General features: G+C 32.6%; 4 protein-coding genes across 7 annotated transcripts; 2 read left to right on the forward strand and 2 right to left on the reverse strand.

Annotated features, from left to right (window-relative positions):
* Nucleotides 1-260: 260 nt before the first annotated feature.
* Nucleotides 261-2660, reverse strand: HSBP (heat shock factor binding protein). 3 transcript variants are annotated; one of them, XM_068626445.1, is made up of 6 exons: nt 2424-2660; nt 2037-2076; nt 1133-1186; nt 825-848; nt 693-735; nt 261-593 (listed from the first exon to the last, which is right to left on the reverse strand). In XM_068626445.1, the coding sequence occupies exons 3-6, from the start codon at nt 1142-1144 to the stop codon at nt 442-444; spliced, it is 231 nt and encodes a 76-aa protein (XP_068482546.1). In that variant the 5' UTR covers nt 1145-1186; nt 2037-2076; nt 2424-2660; the 3' UTR covers nt 261-441. The 3 variants fall into 3 exon arrangements, with proteins under 3 accessions (XP_068482546.1, XP_068482545.1, XP_068482547.1); XM_068626444.2 differs by lacking the exon at nt 2037-2076 and having other exon boundaries at nt 2424-2585; XM_068626446.1 differs by lacking the exon at nt 2037-2076 and having other exon boundaries at nt 2313-2456.
* Nucleotides 2661-3722: 1062 nt separating this feature from the next.
* On the forward strand, nt 3723-4304 carry LOC137822458 (translocator protein homolog). The gene has a single exon (XM_068627345.2). The coding sequence runs from the start codon at nt 3723-3725 to the stop codon at nt 4221-4223; it is 501 nt and encodes a 166-aa protein (XP_068483446.1). The 3' UTR covers nt 4224-4304.
* Nucleotides 4305-5738: 1434 nt separating this feature from the next.
* Nucleotides 5739-7680, reverse strand: LOC137820500 (xyloglucan 6-xylosyltransferase 2). Its single transcript, XM_068624622.2, has one exon. It carries the CDS (start codon nt 7519-7521, stop codon nt 6163-6165), a length of 1359 nt encoding a protein of 452 aa, XP_068480723.1. The 5' UTR covers nt 7522-7680; the 3' UTR covers nt 5739-6162.
* Nucleotides 7681-11807: 4127 nt separating this feature from the next.
* LOC137820804 (putative histone-arginine methyltransferase 1.3) lies at nt 11808-20235 on the forward strand. 2 transcript variants are annotated; one of them, XM_068625060.2, is made up of 15 exons: nt 11808-12357; nt 12482-12544; nt 12820-12922; nt 13480-13626; nt 13723-13826; nt 15166-15264; nt 15355-15424; nt 16483-16579; nt 16872-16926; nt 17229-17312; nt 18562-18639; nt 19019-19122; nt 19208-19380; nt 19470-19609; nt 19757-20235. In XM_068625060.2, exons 1-15 carry the CDS (start codon nt 12157-12159, stop codon nt 19856-19858), a joined length of 1620 nt encoding a protein of 539 aa, XP_068481161.2. In that variant the 5' UTR covers nt 11808-12156; the 3' UTR covers nt 19859-20235. The 2 variants fall into 2 exon arrangements, with proteins under 2 accessions (XP_068481161.2, XP_090152031.1); XM_090295905.1 differs by lacking the exon at nt 12820-12922 and having other exon boundaries at nt 11860-12357.
* Nucleotides 20236-20462: the final 227 nt, after the last annotated feature.

The raw sequence follows: 20462 nt of genomic DNA on the forward strand, positions 1-20462 counted from the left end.
CTTATATATATCATACGAATGTCAGTATCCGATACGGACACGTCATTTAAGAGTGTCCGAGCTTCATATCATAAATAGATATATAAGTATATGTTTGAATACATAGTACTTATTATTTGAAACCAAACAAAACTTATTTTTTTAAAATTTAAATGTTCAAACTGACCCAAAACCAGAAAACTTCAATCTAATAAAGTTTTGATCACTGGAATTTTTTTTCCTGTGAAATACTTGATACAATCACAGATGAATAACGGCGCTGACAAAGAGAGATAAAATTCAGTACATTCTATAGGGATGCGAAAATTAGAAAGATGTTCATAAATATTTGAACAGAAGGAAAAAAAATGCATAATACACAGCTCATCAACACATGGAGTTTGAAATGTACCATGAAAAAACATTAACACTGATCTATGCTGAACCATTTTGCTGTCATTTTTAATGGTTTTCTATTTCAGACTTCAACTCACGCAAAGGGGATTTCTCTGTCTCGGGGACTGAAGGAGAGGGTGAGCCCTCCACTCCAATTTCTGCTCGGAGTTCATTGATGTTCTGCTCCAATTCCTCTATCCTATTGCCCATCTCATCAAGTGCATTGGAATTAAGAAAAACAAGTAACCAAGTAATTTATGGCTTCTATTTGACATGGTAGTAAGAAATTATTAGTAAAATTGTAGACCAAAGGATATTCTTTGAAATGATGGAGTTTGACATCGTCTGGAACCTGCTTTGCTGCAAATTAAGGCACCAATATGATAAAACAGTGGAATAGTTTCATTTATTTGGAATGAAAAATTTCACAATCAAACCCAACAACTTACCATCTGCTCAAGAAGATTTTGTACCTGCAAGGAGCAGCAATCCAATTAGGAAACATTTGAAACTACTATTCATTTTTTGTCAGACAAAGTAGCTTTAGCACATATTAAGAATACTGCATAACCACAGAGCATGATCCTTATGTGATTATAAATGCCGACTTTCCACTATGATGAGCAAAACATACTAGGATCATCTTAAAATTATATCCTATGAGAATTTAACTCTACACATAATCATGAAATCTATAGCTGTCACATTTTTATTTGTCCATCCACAGTGGAAAAGAGAAAAGTTGTAAGTTACTCACAAAAGCTGTCATATCAGCAGTGCTCTGTTTAGTGTCTTCAGCATCATGTCCACTCTGCCAAAAGCAAAAAATGGCGAGATAAAACAGGAGGTAATGCCAGATTGCCAGTAATGGTTATATATTCCACATTCAAGAGAGTTAGTTTCATAAAAAATAATGATGAACAATGAATTCCATTTCTATTAAATGTGCATTTGCCACAACTATTTGGTACAGAACAAAAGCAGCCTTCATACTAAAAAATGCATAGATTAGCTAATATGTACATGTTTAACAAGAACAGTCGTACCAAAGTTTAAACACAATAATATTCAACTTTCTGCTAAATGATGTGATCAACTTCATAATCACCATTATAACATCCAGGTCCCAAGCACTGTTTAATGAATAATTGACATCTTAGGCAAGTTTCTTAGTTACTCCTGCCCTTCTCTCAGAAACCCCACCCCAAGCACAACGAAACACAAATCCTCAGACTAAAATTATTCATGGGCATTCTCTGCACTACAAAAGGAACCCACATCCTCCTTAACACACAAGAAATCACAACCACCATCTTGGCCAGTTTAACATCTAAAGCCTTAACAAAGCAATCCTTGTTCTTGGGGGTCTACAATCATGTACACCATCTGTTACCAATACAACGAGGGTTACCAACAATCAAACACAACATGAACTTCCAACATTAAAACTGAATAAATCAAAATTACACAGCAATATTACCGCCTGCTTCCAAACATCAAACTAAGTTCATCTGAAATGCAAAACAGTTTCTTCAACCAGATGTTTTTCTCATTTCAAACGATTTGATTTATCTAAATGAAGTAAGAATAAAGCAACAGTAATAGCTGACCCTTTTAAATCTGTAAAGTTTTGCATCAATGAATGAAATTACTAACTTTACCTTCTAAACTAAGTTGCCCAGTTGAGTCCCATCCTAAAAGCTAATCAATTAAACAAAATAAGAGAAGATTTCATAAATTTAAGATACACCACAAGCCAAACCCTGGAGAACTACTAAAACCATCCAACTATTAAAGAAAACAACAACAGCTTCAATTTGAAAACCCATAAATCCGCAATGAAGAGGTAAAACTGGCACAAGAATCAGGAATTCAACAATTGGTCACTGGAAGAGTTAAAAGAAAAAAGAGTTCTAATTTTGGGCATGATTGAATACCTAGGGTTTCCGATTTCTGAACTGAAAGTGGGAAGTACCATTCACCCACTTGTTCTAAACAGTGAAATTGTGGTTAAAAAAGGAAGAAAATGTAAAAAAACTAAAGCTTACCATGTTGGGGTGATTCAGCGTGTTGAAGTGATGGTTGCAGAAAATGGCGATGATTCAAAGCTCTGTGTTATTGTTTTTGAGTATGCAGGGAATGTTAGTAACCTTGAGATTCAAGGAAAGGAAAAGCAGATAAAGCTCCTTAAATTCACACTGTTTTTGCTCATTTTTTTTCACTTTTTTGCCTTCCAATTTATAATTTAAAATGAGGAATGTGCACTTTATTTTTAGAATGTGAGAGACAGAGAAAAAGAAAAAGTAATGTAGAAAAAAAAATATAATTACATGTTCCCCACTTCTAGTAAAAAAACATATGCTTTAGTCAAATACAAAATAAATAACATAATAACATGTGATAATTGTATATACATTTATTTATATTTGTGACATGTTTATATTATTATTTTGGTTGTAAATTTAAAAGATTTTTTTAAAATTTAAGTTGAAATTTCTCACTATACTAAGATGAAAGAGGATTCTATAAATAATAAATCACAATCATTTAAAATTTTCTTAAATTATACTTATATTTTTTTATCAACAATGATATATTGACAAATTTTTTTCTACATACATCTTATAACTCCTAATACTATTATTTTTTATATTATTTAATTATAAATTTTTTTTCTTAAGTTAAACTGTGACATTAAGAATTGTATATTACTTCCTGAATTATCAAATTATAATTTTTCATTTTTTATAGATATTTTCCTATTAAATTAAACTTCTTTGGTATAAGCATAAATATTTTAAAAACTTTTAGGAATCATGTCTAACTTTAACAATACAATGTTTTAAAATAAATGAGATATTTGTGTAGAATTAACATAGTCTTTTTGTAATCTCTGAGAAACTTTATGAGTATACAAGTGTAATCTACTCTTATATATTGTTATACATTGAACTATTCTATCTAACTTATGAATCTCTTACAATATTAATAAAAAAACAAAACTATTACATTAAGATTTCCATTAACTTAGTCTTAAATCAAAAGAAGTTAACAAAGTCCTAACCTTTTATTTACAATATTTTGATGCAAGGAATGTGTTATTATTGTGTTTGCACCTCACACCCCTTAGGGTTCTCAAATACTCCAATTATTAAACTCATAAGAGGAAGTTACTAAAATTTTCTTTTCCTTAAATATCTTTACATAGTAAGTGGATAATTAACCATTTGTTTTAGTGATTAATGTTCTCATTCTTAATTTAAACACTCTCCTAACTTTGCTCCAAAACACTCGTTTACCAATTTAATCTCTTTCCTACCATTGTGATGACTCTTCTCCATTTTGCCATGGCTTCTCAAACATTGCATGACACAAAGAAATCACAAGCTAGGAGAGCCCTAAGATCCCTAGCCATAGGCATAGCAGTTCCATTCGCCCTAACATTGGCCATAATCATACTTTTTGGTTCAGGAAGAAGGTACAACAACATCTCAAAGCCCTTTTGGTTTGCACCACTATGGTTCATTCATTTGGCCTCATTAGGGTCATCTTTCTTCATGGGTCTTGCAGCATGGTTAGTGTGGGCTGATGGTGGCTTCCAAGGGGAAACAGATGCAATGTCTCTTTACATAGCTCATGTGTCTCTCAGCATTGTGTGGCACCCTCTTGTCCTCATCATGTCTCTTTATTGGCTTGCTTTGCTTTCTAGCCTCATCAACTTTGGGACCCTCTTTATGTGTTATTTGAGGTTTAGAAAGGTGAACCCTTTTGCCAAAGATCTAGCCAAACCTTGTTTGGCTTTGGTTATGTATCTTTCTCTTGTTAGCTTCAAGCTAATCTTTATTTGATCAAGCTTTTCTAGTTGTTCATTGCTTTGTGGAAACTAATACCCACTTAGATTCTAAATTCTTAGGGACAGAATATGTGTAATTTTCAAATTAGTGTTACCCTATTAAGTGCCTTGGTATTAAGCATTAGTTAATGATTGTTTTGAGATCTCAAAAACTTTTCTCCTTCTTGTGCTTATTTTCCTAGAAATTCCTTTGTTGAGCTTATCCCTTTTCATTCACACACAAAAACAATTGAGATCTCAAGAGATTGGTTTGTTTGATATTTCATTTTTGTCACTTCTTAAAAGTTACTTGATTGTATGTTTTAATGCCTTTTTTTGGACTATAACAATGATATAAATAAAACAATATCAATTGTTTTTGCTATTAATCATTTAATAAAATAAAAGCATAGGTCTATTTAAAATCTAATAAAGGTTTTTTTTATTATTTCACACAAGACCTTGGATGCAGATTGAACTACATCGGGTGCACCAAGCAAAAGTCATTGATCATTATATGAAAAGGAAATTTCTTTTTGCACCCCCTCAGTGCACCCCATATCTTTTGAAAAAACTATTTTACCCTTCTTTACAGTGAATTCATGAAATACATCATGAAAAAGAATTTTCAGAAAAGATTTTCAAAATAGACTCTCTGAAATTATACCTTCCAAAATAAATATTTTGGAACAAGTTTTTCAAAACACAAGCTTGTTCCAAATTTTGTTTTTCTTCTTCTAAGTTAGTATAATGTGTGAGCTACTATGATGATGATATCGATGACAAAGGTGGAATATAATGAGAGAAGAATGGACAGGACAATTTGGTTATTTCACTCAATTGTGGAGTGCAGCTTCAAAAATGGGGTGCAGAAAATAATTCTCATATGAAAAATGAGCTTTGTTCATCACATAAATTTTTATTTATTTTCCAAAACTAAAATTAAATAAAAAGAAAAAAAATAGCAAATGATAAGTCATTATATTAAGAATGGATGTTTGCAGGAAGAATATACATAGATTCTCGTATTTACCCCAAAATCAAAAAATGAAAAAAAAATTATAAATCAAAACAATTAAGTAATTCATAAAAGAAAAAAAAAAGTTTCAATTAAAAACATCTAACATTATATACTAAATCATCGTATTATATTAGTCACGGTATATAATCCCTCCTCTCCCAAAACTAACAATTTTATCATGAAAAACAGTTTATTTATTCAGCAATACATATAATAACAATTAAATTAGTTTAAATAAAACTTAATCTGAATTTGTAAGATATATGTGTCATTGCAAAGAAGAGTGGGATCGTGTACTAATTACTGAACTCAGAATAGTTCCTCACATTACAGTAAAAATGGATCAATATAGTGATGATGATATTATAAATTGTTCTTCAGTTTAAACTACGAAACTGTAGTTTTGCCTCTTTTCAAAGCTTTCTCCAAAGCAAATCAGTTCACACATAATTCTGCAAAGTATAATACTGTAACTAAATTCATCCAAAGGACAACAAATTCATCCAAAACTGAAGAAAAGGAATTATTCTGAATCCGACAATTCCCCATTAATCAATTTATCCACAAAATGAACCAACAGGAAGAAAAGACACAGAAAAAAAGGGCATTTTTTCTTTCTTTTCAAATAAATCACTATAACTCAAAGGCAAAACAAATTAAATTAAAGATTACAATTTTCAATACTATCATCATCATCATAGGCAGCAGCTACAAAGCAGAGAGTACTGTCGCAGCAGATGAATGAATATCAAGTAGCAGTAGTAAGTATGAATTAGGAAAATGAACCAACATCACCAAGTTTGGACTAACCCCAACTTTGGCGTGAACCTCAGTTTTTTGTGGTCACGGGGACCACAGTTTGCAGCAGCATCAATCATAGATTTCTGCAATTTCCCAAATCGCGCTGACAAAATGCAATTTACAAGCTCCATGATCAAGAAGAAGGAAGCTTGATAGCTTTGAAAGCAGGGTGAAGCAACCCAAGATCATCCTTGATCTCAAGAGGGTTTCCAGTGTCATTCCTCACTTTCTTCACCCTGCGACTTGCAAGGGTCTTGTGAGTGAAGCCATACATCTGCAAAATCTGGTTATCCCCAAAATTATAAGCCCTATCCATCTGCTTCAAGCACCTCTCCACAGGGTAATCACCAAACTTCCCACAAGGCTTGCACCCCACAAAGTGGGTCACCAAAGGCCACCTATGATCCCCAAGCCCCGGGTGATAATTCTCAATCATCTCCTCGTAACGGTCCACCAAAATCCCCCAATACCCGTGCAAGTAATAATGATTCTCAAGGTAAACCTTGTCACCCCATGTTTCCCTCCCAGTGGCCAACAAATAAACCATGGCAGATTGATCGTCAGCTTCAAAAACAGGCCTATTCTTGAGCTCCCTAGTGAGCACTTTCCCAGCCTCATCCCTTATCTTCCCTTTAGGCCCCATGGGAGCCCAAGCATCAAGAATATCCAAAGACCATTGACAATTCCTCAACAGAAAACTCCCAGTGTTCAACCCAATCCAATTTTTCTCATCATACACCATCTCATTCCACCCATGCATAACAAAGTTGGAATCCTTGTACCTCTCCCATGGAACCTCAAAAGCCATGTCGGTGAACATTGCATCACTGTCCATCCACCAGAGAAACTCCACTTCAGGGTGCGAGAGCAAGAGTTTCCGAATCAAGGGAAGCTTGGCCCAAAACCCTGCCATCTCAGCGTCCAGAAGAGCCATGTTGTAGAAAATCTCAATCCCATGAACCCTGCAATAGTCAATCTTGTTCTTGATCGATTTCACAAGGTAGTGATCACCGACAGGGTTTTCACACGGTTTGGGGGACGAACCGGTGACTAGGAGTACACGTGGCTTGTTGGGTCGGATGAAGTTAGGGTACTCAGGGTTGGCTCGGAGCCAGGCTCGGCGCTGTTCATCCCAATCGGAGATTTTGGGTCCCAGAGTGTAGGGCGCGTTGGGGTCACGCTTTTCGTCCTCGCTGGGAGGCTCGTCCACGAGGATCTTGGAGAGATCGAACGTGGCGTAGTTGTTAGGGTTGGAATCGGCGTTGGAACCGGCGTCGGGTTTGGTCTCTTCGAGGACGCGGCGGGCGCGGGCGGCGGAGATGTGGTAGCGGATCTCGTCGAAGTCCTGCTCCGGCGTACCGAACTTTCCGGCGCCGATTGTGCCGCGGAGGACGACCACCGTGAGGAATAGGCAGAGGAAAGTGACCGTACTGTGCCGGCACGCGCGCTGAATCTGCCGCACGCGCCGCGTCCCCAGGCACCGCTCCAGCATTGTCTCTCCGAGTCAACTCGGCGGAATCGAGCGAGTTTATGAGATGCGCTTCGCAAGCGGCGGAAGGAAGAGAGAGTGTAAAAGGAGTGTGAAGAAACGCGTGATTAATATTTAAGATGCTACAAAAGCACACTGTGTCGGTGCAGGACAAGTGTTCTTCAATTTCATCACCTCGTAAATTTAAAATATATATAAAATATTTTTATTACATTTTCGTTACTGAGAAAATCATTTTTATTATATTTTTTGAAACATAAACATGTTAATAATTCACATTAATTGTAGTTTTAGCGCGTCGCATGTGTTATGCTGGTTTACAGCTAAGAATGGCCTGCGCCTTAGGAACATGCATTCCCAGTTCTCTTAATTTGGTCTTCTAAATATATATATATATTTTTTTTTTATCAAATTATACACAATTCACGTATAATATAATTATATTATTTTTATCATTATTTTTCTATTTTATATTGTTAATATTGTCTCATATCACTCCAGATTGAGATTAAAAATAATTTATAACTCTTCCTTCTTTGACTGACCACTAATTTTTAAAAACGAACCATACCTAATAATTAATCATAACATTGATATATTTTGAATTTAAGATCAAAACATTTCAAATTTCTTGAGATCAAAATATCTTACTTACCAACATTCAAATCAAATAATATCTCAAAAATTAACCTTAACAATACTATATTTTAAATTTTAGTTTAGAATATCACGAACTTCTTAAGAAAAACATCATCAAAATATTTTACCCATTATATTATCTAAGATATTCGATACGTTAGGAAATATTGTAAGATATACGAATAAAAAGGTATATAATGATGAAAAGAAGAGTATATTTGCTTTAATATAATTTACCCATTTATATAAGATTATAATAGTTTAAAAATAATTAAAGATATTAAGAAATATTTTATGAATAAAATTAATTTTATGTAATTATTGTATAAATATATACTTCTATTTTTGAGTTAAATAACCAACAATTTGCAATAAAACGAGGTAATTGAAAAAGAGTGAAACCCTTGGGCTGCGGCACCTTTCTAGGCCACAACGTTTTATTTTAAATAAATAACAAAATGTAGAAAATAAAAAAGTAAAACCACTCCCATTTATTATTTTTCTAAATACAAATAATAAAAATAAGTAATAAAATACCTTTAAACACTAAGATAAGTTTTACAAGTTCTTTCTAATATAAGTCATTACAAACTTTAAAGAATTTTATTTAAGTATTATTATTATTTTTTTAAACAATTTAGCTCGGATGATACATTACATTCAACATTTCAATTAACTTTGATCTTTTACTATAAAAACAATAATTTAATTAAGTCATTTTTCATTTACAATATATTTTATATTACACTGGTGAAATCCATACATACATTTATATCAACTAATTTTAGCCAAATTGAATTAATTACAAAATATATTTTTTATTTGTAAAATGCATTTTGACATTACAAGTGAAAGAAGTTGGCCTTTGTATTATTTATATTCTTACAATGGAGACATGGTTAACTATGATGCCATCTCATGTACATTTTCCTTAAACTAGTGTTTATACTTCTTTATAAATGACCAAACATAACTTATTTATGTTTTTATATTCATATCTTTTCAAGTTATGAATATAATTTCATTTATTTTCTATTTTATTTCTATGATTAATTGACATTTTATTGGATGGAATTTGATTTTATTTATTTATTTTAAATAATATAATTATTCAGATAAATTTTTTATTTTATTTCAAAATTCTTACACAGATAACCCATTTTGTTATAAAAAAAATTAGATCTTTTATACAAAATATTATCCTCTTAAAATTTGATATCAAAATACATGATTAAGCATTTATTATTTGTACTTGAAAATGTAGAAATGTGAAAGAACTTTTTCCACGATATATAGCATTGGACCGAACAAATTATTTGATGTTTGTCTTACTCGTAGAATACTTCCAACATGTCTTTTTAAGCAAAGTCTACAGACTCTAGTATAATATTCAAATATTTTATATATTAATTTACAAGACCTAGTCTACAGCATATTTTTTATATATGTTTGTTTAGACTATGTACCTATGCCAATCCCTAAAACCTTATGTTTTCATTGTATATTTTTTACATATTTTCATTTACGATTGTAGTTTTTCCCAGATTCCAGTAAAAGCATGAAATAAAAGGTTCGAATGATACGATGTCACTCCGAAATGAAAGAGACAATCTCGTAAATTTTTTCTATGAAGATATGTTGTTTAGTTATCCAAGATAGATTGAAAGCTCGTTTCATAAGAAATATAGAGTCATTTGTTGAGTTGAACTCACTTTCTATGTGAAAGTCCAGCCTAATATTAATCACTTTTAGACATTTTTTATTCTTGAACCCATAGAGTAGTCAGTAAAAAGAGAAAAAGAAAATGAGAAAAGAGTGAAGAAAGGAAGTCTTGTTCAGCAACTTCCGACCGCCACCGACACTTCGTCCACAGTTTGTCATACTTCAATCTAATCGTTCGGATCATTAATAAGTGAGAATTTTGTCTCACACTGCAGCAACATTTTTTGAGGATGGATAATTTTTCAAATATTGTTTCTGCTTCGTCCACCGTTGGATCGGGCTGAGATTTTGTCATCAGGTTCATAACTCGTGGTGTTTAAATTTAACAAAAGTCACTAGAAGAGTGACTTGTAGGCCACGTATAATAGTTGTGGTTTTTGTGAATATCTGATTTTTTGTTCTCTATTTCATGTTGTTTTGCTATTTGAAGCATAATTGTGTTGTTATTTAAGACTCTCTTGTAACCTTAATCATAGTGAAATTTGATTGTCTGGTTTTTGCCTTTGGTTTTTACTTCTCATATTGAAAAAAAAATTCATGTTAAAAATTGTGTTTTCCTTAGTATTTTATTTTTATTGTCATTATTTATAATATAATTGCTTCTCAGACATTATTATTCACCACTTATTTTTCTAGTTGAATTATTATTTGTCATCATCTCGTTAAATTAGACTCCCAAACTCAATTTTAGTAACATATTTCATATTTTATTGTGAAATTTCCAGTAATTAGATATGATAACCTGAAATAGTTACGTGAGTCAGATGGATAGTAAATAATTAACTTCTACCCATAATTTAAAAATAAATAAATTGTTATAGCCTGTAAGAAATTGTTTTATCGTGATAACTTTTCTTCTTCAATTATAAAAGTTTAGAGTAATTGTTTAAATAACTTGCTGACAAGTATGACAATTTATTATAATTCAACCTTAGCTTTGTCTGAGTAATTACAGTAGAACAAACTCTCCTTTTAGAATCAAAGTTAACTATAGGGATTAATTTAAATTACGGAATTGACATATGAGGATATAGAAAAAGTTTTTTTTTTTATATTTGGAATAAATTACGTTATTTTAAAAATCAAAGTAAATACGGATGATGTAAAAAATACTTATCTCACGTAAAAGGTCTATTTTTAAATTCAACGATGACACTTGCTTATTTGGTTAAAAATAAGTTTAACCAAATTATTTGATACTCGTTTGGAAATATTAGTAGATTTCATCTTATAATTATAATAGGTTTCCACTTAATTTTAGGGTTTTGGAGTTATGGTTTAAGGCTTAAATTGGTTAAATAATATTGTTAATAAGATTAGATAATATTGTTAACAAGATTAGATAATATTGTTAACGAGGTATTGTTGAATTTAGATTTTGTGGTTGTTTTATTTTTAAAAGGTAATTTGGTAAGTTAAAAGAAAAATGTGTATAAAATGTTATTGATATTGTATCCTGGACAATGTAGAACTATTGGACTTTGAATTTTTTTTTTTAAAGTTTGAGAATAACAAAATTCTCTTAGTTGACGTTAATGTTTCGATCTCAAATTTATTGATATAGTATAATCAATGACTATATAAGTTAAGATTCTGTCACGATTTTATTCTTCCATAACGCTTCAATAAATTTTTTAAAAAAATATGTATATAAATTTACTTTAATCATAAAAGCTATGAGAGACTATTTAATATAATGAGATACATCATATTACGAGAAAAAATATATATTAGTAAAAATGCCTAATTAAAAAATTGAGAAATTTATTCTATAAATTATATATTTTAATTTATAATATAAGAATACATATTTTTTTATTGTAACCGTGTCATGTGGTACCTGTAAGAGAAATAAAGTGAGTGTGAACCGTAGTTTTCGAAATTGTTTTGTGTTGGACAAATGCATACATACATAAGATGATACATACATACATACATAGATCCCATTGAAGTAAAGTAGATTATGACAGAAGAGTAGGCACTCACCCTCTCCAACACAACGCAATAACGCCACTACACACTGACACTCACACTCACACACTATAAAACCCCAAACCCCAAAGTGGAAACTCTTTGTTTCTTCAACCACCTTCTCTCTCTGCGTGTGGCGGCTCTCAATTCTCCGAACCCCAAACCCTAGTTCACTTCCATTTCTCAAATCAAAATCACGTATACGTAGTTTCATTTCATATTTCTACACCCTGTTTATTTAATTCTATATGTACGATAATTGTATCATCATATATATAAAATCATAGAGATAGGTTGAGGTTGAGGATGGAGGAAGAAACGAAAATGGAGGTTTTGGTGCCGCAGAAGACGAAGCAGCGGGAGTTTGCGTTAGCGTCCGTGTCTGAGGTTTCTTCTTCTTCTTCATCATCTGCTTTGCCGGGAGTTGCTGTGTTCGCTGGTGACCGTCTTCAAATTCGGAACGAATCTAACCGTATTGTTCTCGGTGCTCATCTTACAGAAATCCAGGTTTGTTTCTGTTTTTTTTTGGAATCTCGCTAGATTCTTTGTTTTTTTCGTGTGTTCACTTAGTGATGCCTCTGTTTTGGTTGCCGTATATTGAAATGTCATTTTGCGTTTTTGTGGTTTACAGCTATTCAGGTGCGGTCCTATTGAATCGGTTTGCATAGTGGAAGGGTCTGATGCTGACAATCAGGTACACATGTGGAATGACCTGTTGCTATCTCAGCCGGTGTTGTTTTTTACTTGGCTCGCACATTATGAGTTTTGTTAATTTTTTTTGGTGTTTAGAAGATTTGCGTTGTTATTATGGTACTGCTGTATTCTGTGTTGTTTTCTGTCTTTTTTGTTAATTTGCCTTGAATAGTGATGCTTATGCTTGTGTTGGCTGAGGTTGGCACGATTGCTTAATTCGTTGATGTACTGCCATATAGTTATGTTTGCCTTTTAACTGTGCTATTTTTGAATCAGACATCGTATTCCAGTGGAGTCGCTATACAGTTTAGAAATGAGGAAGAGAGTGAGGCCTTCCATTGTGTATTCCAACAATGGAAGAAGGAATTCAATGTTCAAGGTGCTGTTTTGGAAATTTGAGTAAACCTTGTGTAGAATGCCATTTGACAAACTCTGTTGTTGATTTTGATTACCTCTGGTCATCTCTGGTTAGCAAAATAACATTCATAAACAACTGCATTGTTTCTGCTGTTGACAATTGTATTAATTTAGATAAAAGAATTTCGTCATTCAATGTATTTTAGATTTTCTGAATGGTTAGATGGTTAAATGGATGTTTAAAGAACTTGTAATAGTAGTTTGCAGTGTTGAAATGTTACTTGACAGTTAATGTGTAGAAGGGAAACTTTGGATGTTGGATAACTAATGAAAGAGATAGTTTCTTATTGTAATACTTCTGATGTTTGAATTGGATTTCACTATAACTGGGAAGGATTTTTTTTTTTTCTTTCTATAACCTTTATGTTTTTTCTTTACAGTTAGCATCTTCTTTGTTTTTTGTAGTATTAATTAATTTCTGTAGGTTAAAACATTTTTCATTTTCAACACGGTTCATTATTCTTTTCACTGCATTCATGACTATATTGGTTAATTATATATTTGATTTTTTTAATGCAGGAGGAAATTTACCAAATGGAACTAATCTAATAACTTCTAAAAGCAAGTTTGATGAGAAGATAGAGTCATCTTCTGCAAAAATGTATTTTCATTATTATGGACAACTTCTGCATCAACAAAATATGTTGCAGGACTATGTGAGGACAGGTTACACCTAATTATATTGTAGTGGTTTTTTATTTAGTTATTTTATTTTTTGACTTTTACCTATTTATTTACTGTATTGTTCTTGTTTTTCTTTAGGAACCTATTATGCTGCGGTTATTGAGAATCGCTCAGATTTCACAGGCCGTGTAGTAGTTGATGTTGGTGCTGGTAGTGGAATTTTGTCATTATTTGCTGCCCAGGTAGTTTAACACTCTAATCTGCTAAGTCTATATGCCAAACGTGATTGCTTGAAAATTCTGTGACTTCCTGCCTATGCTTTCTTCCAACACTTAGTATATGAAGTCTTTATCACTACTCAAAATTGACCAGGACTGGTGCAGCAGAGGACTAAAATTAAACATATCACAGGACGTGACTAGCTGAACCAACAAAGAAACGTTTACAAACGAAATAAAATTTCTCAAACATTTTATACTTCAAAGGGGAAATAAAACACTTGAACTCCCCTAAACTTTACCTCTTTTGCAAATAGTCTCTCAAAACTTTAATTTTGTCCTTACTGATATTTGAACTTTAATTTTTTTGGTATATAAACACTGTAAGTTCAATTTCATCTCAATTAATCCTCAAAATTTACTCTCAGTGTCGGAACAGTAACTTTAGCACTTTGATGTGGCACTCTGATTTACAGCAGCAATTCTCATGCTTTGATTCTTTATACTTGTCATGTGGCACTCTATCTTATATGTAATATGCATGTACTATGTTTAGTGGAGTAAACATTTTGCTATTTGCTTTTGGGGGCTAGGGAGGCTGATGAACTTCTAGAATATTGACGTGGGACAAGACAAGAAAAATTAACCATTTTGTATTTCATTATTCTGTTTTTTAATTAAATTCTTTGAGCAGTAACAAAATAACATTTGGTATCTCAAAGAAATAAAAAAAGTTGCATCAAAATAGAAAAGGAATAAAATATAACAATTAGTTATAATATATATCATTTGAATCCTAATAGGTTTAATTTTTAGACAAAAATTGCTTTCACCTTAGTTTGTAAGTAATATGAATTACAAAGGCTGGCTTCCTCGAGCAAATAATATTAGACATTATAACGTAGTAATTAAATAGTAATCATAAATATTTAATGTCATTATAATCTAATCATCAGTACCCCCTGCAGCAATGAAAAATCAATCAATTGCTCCCTGAAGTACTCTGGAATTGGAAATGAGTTTGTAATTAACAAATCTGAATGCCAATAGATATTCACCATGACTTTAGAAGCTTCTTTAAAATTGAAATCCCTAGATTTCTGCTCAAAGATAAAAAAGAATTACACCTTCCCTAAAAGTGAAAACGGGTCAATAACTAATTTTCTTAAGTTATGGTGAATATCGTGGGTCCAAATAATACTTTTTCAAGAAGTGGGTAATTTCTCTCGCTTCATAGGGAACCATTCTTAACCCCAGAAATTTATCTATAAATGTGTTGGTGGATATCGATAAGAATGGAACTATTTTATTTTCTTTTGTATGAAATGGTATGTTTCATTATCATTCTGTCTTTTGTTTCTAGGCTGGTGCAAAACATGTTTATGCTGTGGAAGCATCTGAAATGGCTGAGTATGCACGGAAACTTATAGCTGGGAACCCAATACTTGGTCAACGAATTACAGTAAGATTTTTCCTTGGTTTCCTTTTGTAGTCATTGTTCATTACTTATCTGATCGTTTAGGGCTATGTCAAGTGATATTTTCAAATATAGGTTATTAAGGGCAAAGTTGAGGATGTTGAACTGCCTGAGAGAGCAGATATTCTGATCTCTGAGCCCATGGGTAAGCTTCTGTTCTACTTGCTTTTGTCAATTAGAGAATGATCTTGATAATCCATTCGAAGTAGTCAAATAGTGAGGGTGCTGGCATAGAGTGGCCTCTTGCTGCTCGTAAGGCATTTGTCACATAGCAAGGGCTGATTTGCCGGCTTTGCAAAGACTCCTCCATTTGTACCCTTGGTTGACAAGGCTCTATAACCCGCATGGTCCATGTCAAACATCTTTTTTTCTCTCGTCTGCTTTCATAGATAGGGGCAGCTCTAACCAATATTGTTTAGTTTTTTTTTTTTTCAATCTTGTCTCTTCTGAGTTTTGGGGCCTCAGTCAGTGTCAAACATCTTTTTTCTTTTTCTTTTTTTATGTAAAGCATAACATGTATAATATAATTGACCAAATATTGGTAATAATAAATATAATAGTGTTAAATATGTATAGGAATATTTAAAGCGTAATATATAATACAATTAACTAAAGAGTAGTAATAATAAAAAATAGAATAGTAGTATAAAATATAAAAAGTATTTAAAGCATAATACATAATATAATTTACTAAATAAAGTATAATATGTGATATAATAAATTTAATAATAGTGATGAAGACTAAATAAAACAATATATAATATAGAAATTAAGTGATAGCAGTAATAACCAAATTTCTAAATGATATAATAGTTAGTAATATATGTAATAAGTAAAAAATATAAAATATTATTAAAAACACATATCAAGTTATATGGTATAGACTATATATTTAAAAATCTATATACATATACGTCAAAATATTCAAAATAGGTATACAAAGAAAAAAAAACCCGGAATAGTGGTCATCATCTAGCCATCACGCAATTGCAGTTATTTTGGAGGTGGCCGCTCTTTTCATCCGCAATTGATTACTATGTAGTCTATGCATAAGCTATATTTTTGTCAATAGATTTTTCTGCTGCTGCCTTGTGGTGTTGAGATAGGAATTTGGAAATGCCAAGTGTTATATGGCGATTAGCAGTTTCTTAACAATTTTGTTCATAATTTATTACTCAGGGAGGTTTCTCTGTTGTTGTGCAGGCACCTTGTTAGTCAATGAAAGAATGCTGGAGTCTTATGTCATTGCAAGAGATAGGTTTCTCACCCCTAATGGGAAAATGTTTCCTAGTGTAGGAAGGTACTATGAAGCAAACTTTCTCTACTTTTTCCCCTTTTGTGTGTGACACTATTAAGCATGTGACAATATAATTTTATTTAGGCAAGTTATTGGGATAATTATTTTTCCATTAAGGACAGTTATTCTTAGCCCAATATGTTTTCCTTTTTATGATGCAGATTCTTCTTCATTTGCTGTATTTTTGTGTCTTTTGGTGTTAAAAGTATTACATTTTGTTCTAAATGGTTGGGCTTTTATGTTTGCATCCCCCCACAAAAAAACTGCTCCTAACCTTGAATTATTACCGCTGCAGGATTCACATGGCTCCCTTCAGTGATGAATATTTGTTTGTTGAAATTGCTAATAAGGTGTGCAATGGTTTCTTGTTTTATAGAGACACATTAAGCTTTTACACCTTGCACTTCTTTCAGTTATTTGATCTAACCGGATTACAATACTTGAAAGACCCTCCTTTCTAAAAGAACAATTATTTTGGCTCTGTAGAATCCAATTTATTAGCTGTTGGTTTTTAAATTTTGTTTCAGACTTGTACCATTATCTACCATTATCCTTGATTTCAGACTTTTGTTTGAAATCAAGCATTTTTTAGATATATTATTCCTTTTTTCTTAAATTCATTGATCAATATTGTTCTATTTTATCTGTTCAGGCATTGTTTTGGCAGCAACAAAACTATTATGGTGTTGATTTGACGCCTTTACACGGGACTGCCTTTCAAGGATACTTTTCTCAGGTATCCCTCCAGCTTGGTTTCAAAAAATGAAATGAAGATTTCCAACTGATCCAATAAGAGTAGGATGTATTAGGAACATGTATAAAATGTTTGAAGTCCATGTTCCCTCTAGTTATGATGTAGAACTCTCTTGCTTTGTTCTCTGCCTGTTCCTTCAGCTTTGCAAATTATTTAGACGAAAAACAGCCACCTCTGTAAATCCTATGGATAATGTGGCTAATGTGTTAGTGAGAGTGAAGATGAAGTTGGTTTTATTGTTAGAGTTTCCAGACTTACTATTGTCATTATTTAATTATATGGTTGTCTTTCATTATTTTTGCATTACAATTATATTTTTTGCATTGTTTAATTATCAACATGTATATATTGTATTTTTTTTGTCCATAATGCTTCAACAGTAACTAGTTATCACTTATAGATATATTTTCATAAATGATTTTTGGAGTTTGCAATATTTTCTGTCAATGCCAAATTGATAACACTAGTTGCTACCGTTTCTGCCTCTACTATCTCAGGTCTAGTCCTCTTTTCCTCTCATATTTGTTCTAACATACACCTTACTAATAAGGGGTTCTTGTCTATCACTGTTTATTATAAGTACTTTGTTGGTTTCGGTAAAGATGATCCAAAATTGGCTTGTGGAAAATACAAATTAATTAATGATAGTTGATTTACCTATTGTAGAGAAATGGTAGAATCTAGCCTTAGTGATTTAGATGTCCATGGTGAAGACCGGTAGGAGCCCAATTTAGGAGAAAATATTTGATGGAGTGTAGCCCTATTGTCAGAGGTAGAGGGAGACTGAGAAAAACTACAGTTGAAACCATTAAGAAGGATTAATCTTATCTGTTAGGAAAATGCTTAGTTTCTTCTTATCACCATGATTTGCCTTTTTTCTGATTTGTTTGGTTTTTTCAAATCCCATGGGCATAACTAAAATGGGTAAAATGAAAATGTGTCGTGACCTTTACTAGTCTATTAGCTTTCTTTTCTTCTATGATCTGTGTTGTTTTCTGAATTCTTTCAGAATCCCATGTACAAAGCATAAATGGGTAGAATAGAATTAAAATGTTTCTTGACATTTCCTATTATTAGCCTTTTGCCTCTAGGGATTTCTACTGAGTGTGCCATTATGATTGCCTTTTGTCAGAAGAGTAAAATTGGACTGCTATGGTCATTAAAATTTATGTTGTGGTGAATAAATTTATCATATATTCTCCCACTTTACTTTTTTCTCTGCTCTATGCAGCCTGTGGTGGATGCTTTTGATCCAAGGTTGTTAATAGCTGCTCCTATATTCCATGTCATAGACTTTACCAAAATAAAGGTGAGAGCACCTACGCAGTTTTATTTGGTTAGATGGTTACTTTCCCGAGGTCCTATTTGCTGATAAATTCCACTTTTCGTGGAACAAACTGATATCGTTTCCATCTTAGTATTCCAGCTATAATACATATCCTATACCAGCATATTTCTGACTTGAAACCTGTTAATAGAAGTTTGTGATCTGGTAGTTTGTATCCTTCAGTTAATCCTTTGGAATAAATAAGAATTCTTTGAAACGTATCTGTTGCGGTTATTGTAGCATTGTCTCTTACAATGGGTATAATGCTGGTTAGGATCGCTGTTGTATTCTTTCTGGGGTTATATCGTTAATGTTTAGAATGAAATTTCCGAATGTGCTCAAATCATGTTTCATTCTGTAGGAAGAAGAACTATATGAAATTGACATTCCTCTCAAATTCACAGCCACTGTGGGTGCCAGGCTACATGGGTTGGCATGTTGGTTTGATGTACTGTTCAATGGAAGGTAATCATGCTCTTCCACTTGTTCAATATTGTCTGTTTTTCTATTCATCATTGTCGTTTGTCACTCAATTACTCAAAATCCGCAGTACTGCTCGAAGGTGGCTTACCACTGCCCCTGGTTCACCTACAACCCACTGGTATCAGTTACGCTGTGTTCTCTCACAGCCAATATATGTTGTGGCAGGGCAAGAAATCACTGGCAGGATGCACTTGATTGCCCACACTGCTCAGAGTTATACAATCTATTTAACATTGTCAGGTTAGTAATTGTGTTTTTTCTTTTCTAATTTATCACTATATTATATCTTGCACCATGCTGTGGATGAACAAATTTCAATTTTCATATAGCTAAAACATGGGGCCCTGGTGCTGAACAAGGAGGAATTCTTCAAACATCATCCTGTAAACTTGATCTGAAAGAACCCTACTATAGAATGTCTCAACCGCAAGCTTATCCATTAAACCAGGATCAGCAACCTAAACCACTTGTACAGCACTGAATTTATAATCCAATATCTATTTTTTAATTTCTTTCTGCATGCTTATTGTGAGTATAACTCTATGGAAGAAATGCAATGCAATCTCTTCCTGTTTACTGCACCAGTGTTTTCTGTAACGGCCGGTTTCTTTGCCAGGATATGAACATCCAATCTCAAGATTTGGATGATGTGGAGATGATGCAGCAGCCTTCGCCCAAGTCATGTGCTCAAATTGACTCCCTTATGCAGAATGCATAAGTTGATGATGAATACTAACATGAGCTTTATGTTTTTAACATGAATCAACTTGTTAGGGGAATATGTCCGTCTTTATTTGGATATGCCCCTTCCTTGTAAATTCATCGATGTATTTCTCTATCTATTGTGAGTGATGCTCTGCAAAATCCTGTATTCAATTGCATCTTAATTTATCCAGCACTACATTGCATTCTGAAGCCTGGTAAAATTGTGAGCCTAATTATTTTTAAGGTATTGCATCTGCCTTTGTAAGGACAGTTTCAGGCCCATACCCACGTAGAAAGGGGGGAAAACGTTATTGTTTGCTAACTATTTAAGTTGAAGACTTGTTGCTCTTGATTGTGCTAATTGGAAGTGAAATTTTTTATTTTATGTTATTCCTTTTTTTCCTCTGTAAATATCTACGTAGAAGTTTATCAAACATACCTTAGGTAGAGTAGGAACAACCTTAAAATAGACAACTCACTGATAAGGATGCATGACATGGTTTTGACTGCTTCCTGCACTTTCATATGCTCTTCTCTCATCTCCTTAATTTTTTGTATTTCAAAAGTGTCTTCCTGAAATATTTTGGATTACGTAATCCAGAAGATCGTAATTAATT

The sequence above is a fragment of the Phaseolus vulgaris genome, chromosome 9 (genome assembly GCF_051622355.1).
Source record: "Phaseolus vulgaris cultivar YP4 chromosome 9, ASM5162235v1, whole genome shotgun sequence".
Taxonomy (NCBI): Eukaryota; Viridiplantae; Streptophyta; class Magnoliopsida; order Fabales; family Fabaceae; genus Phaseolus; species Phaseolus vulgaris.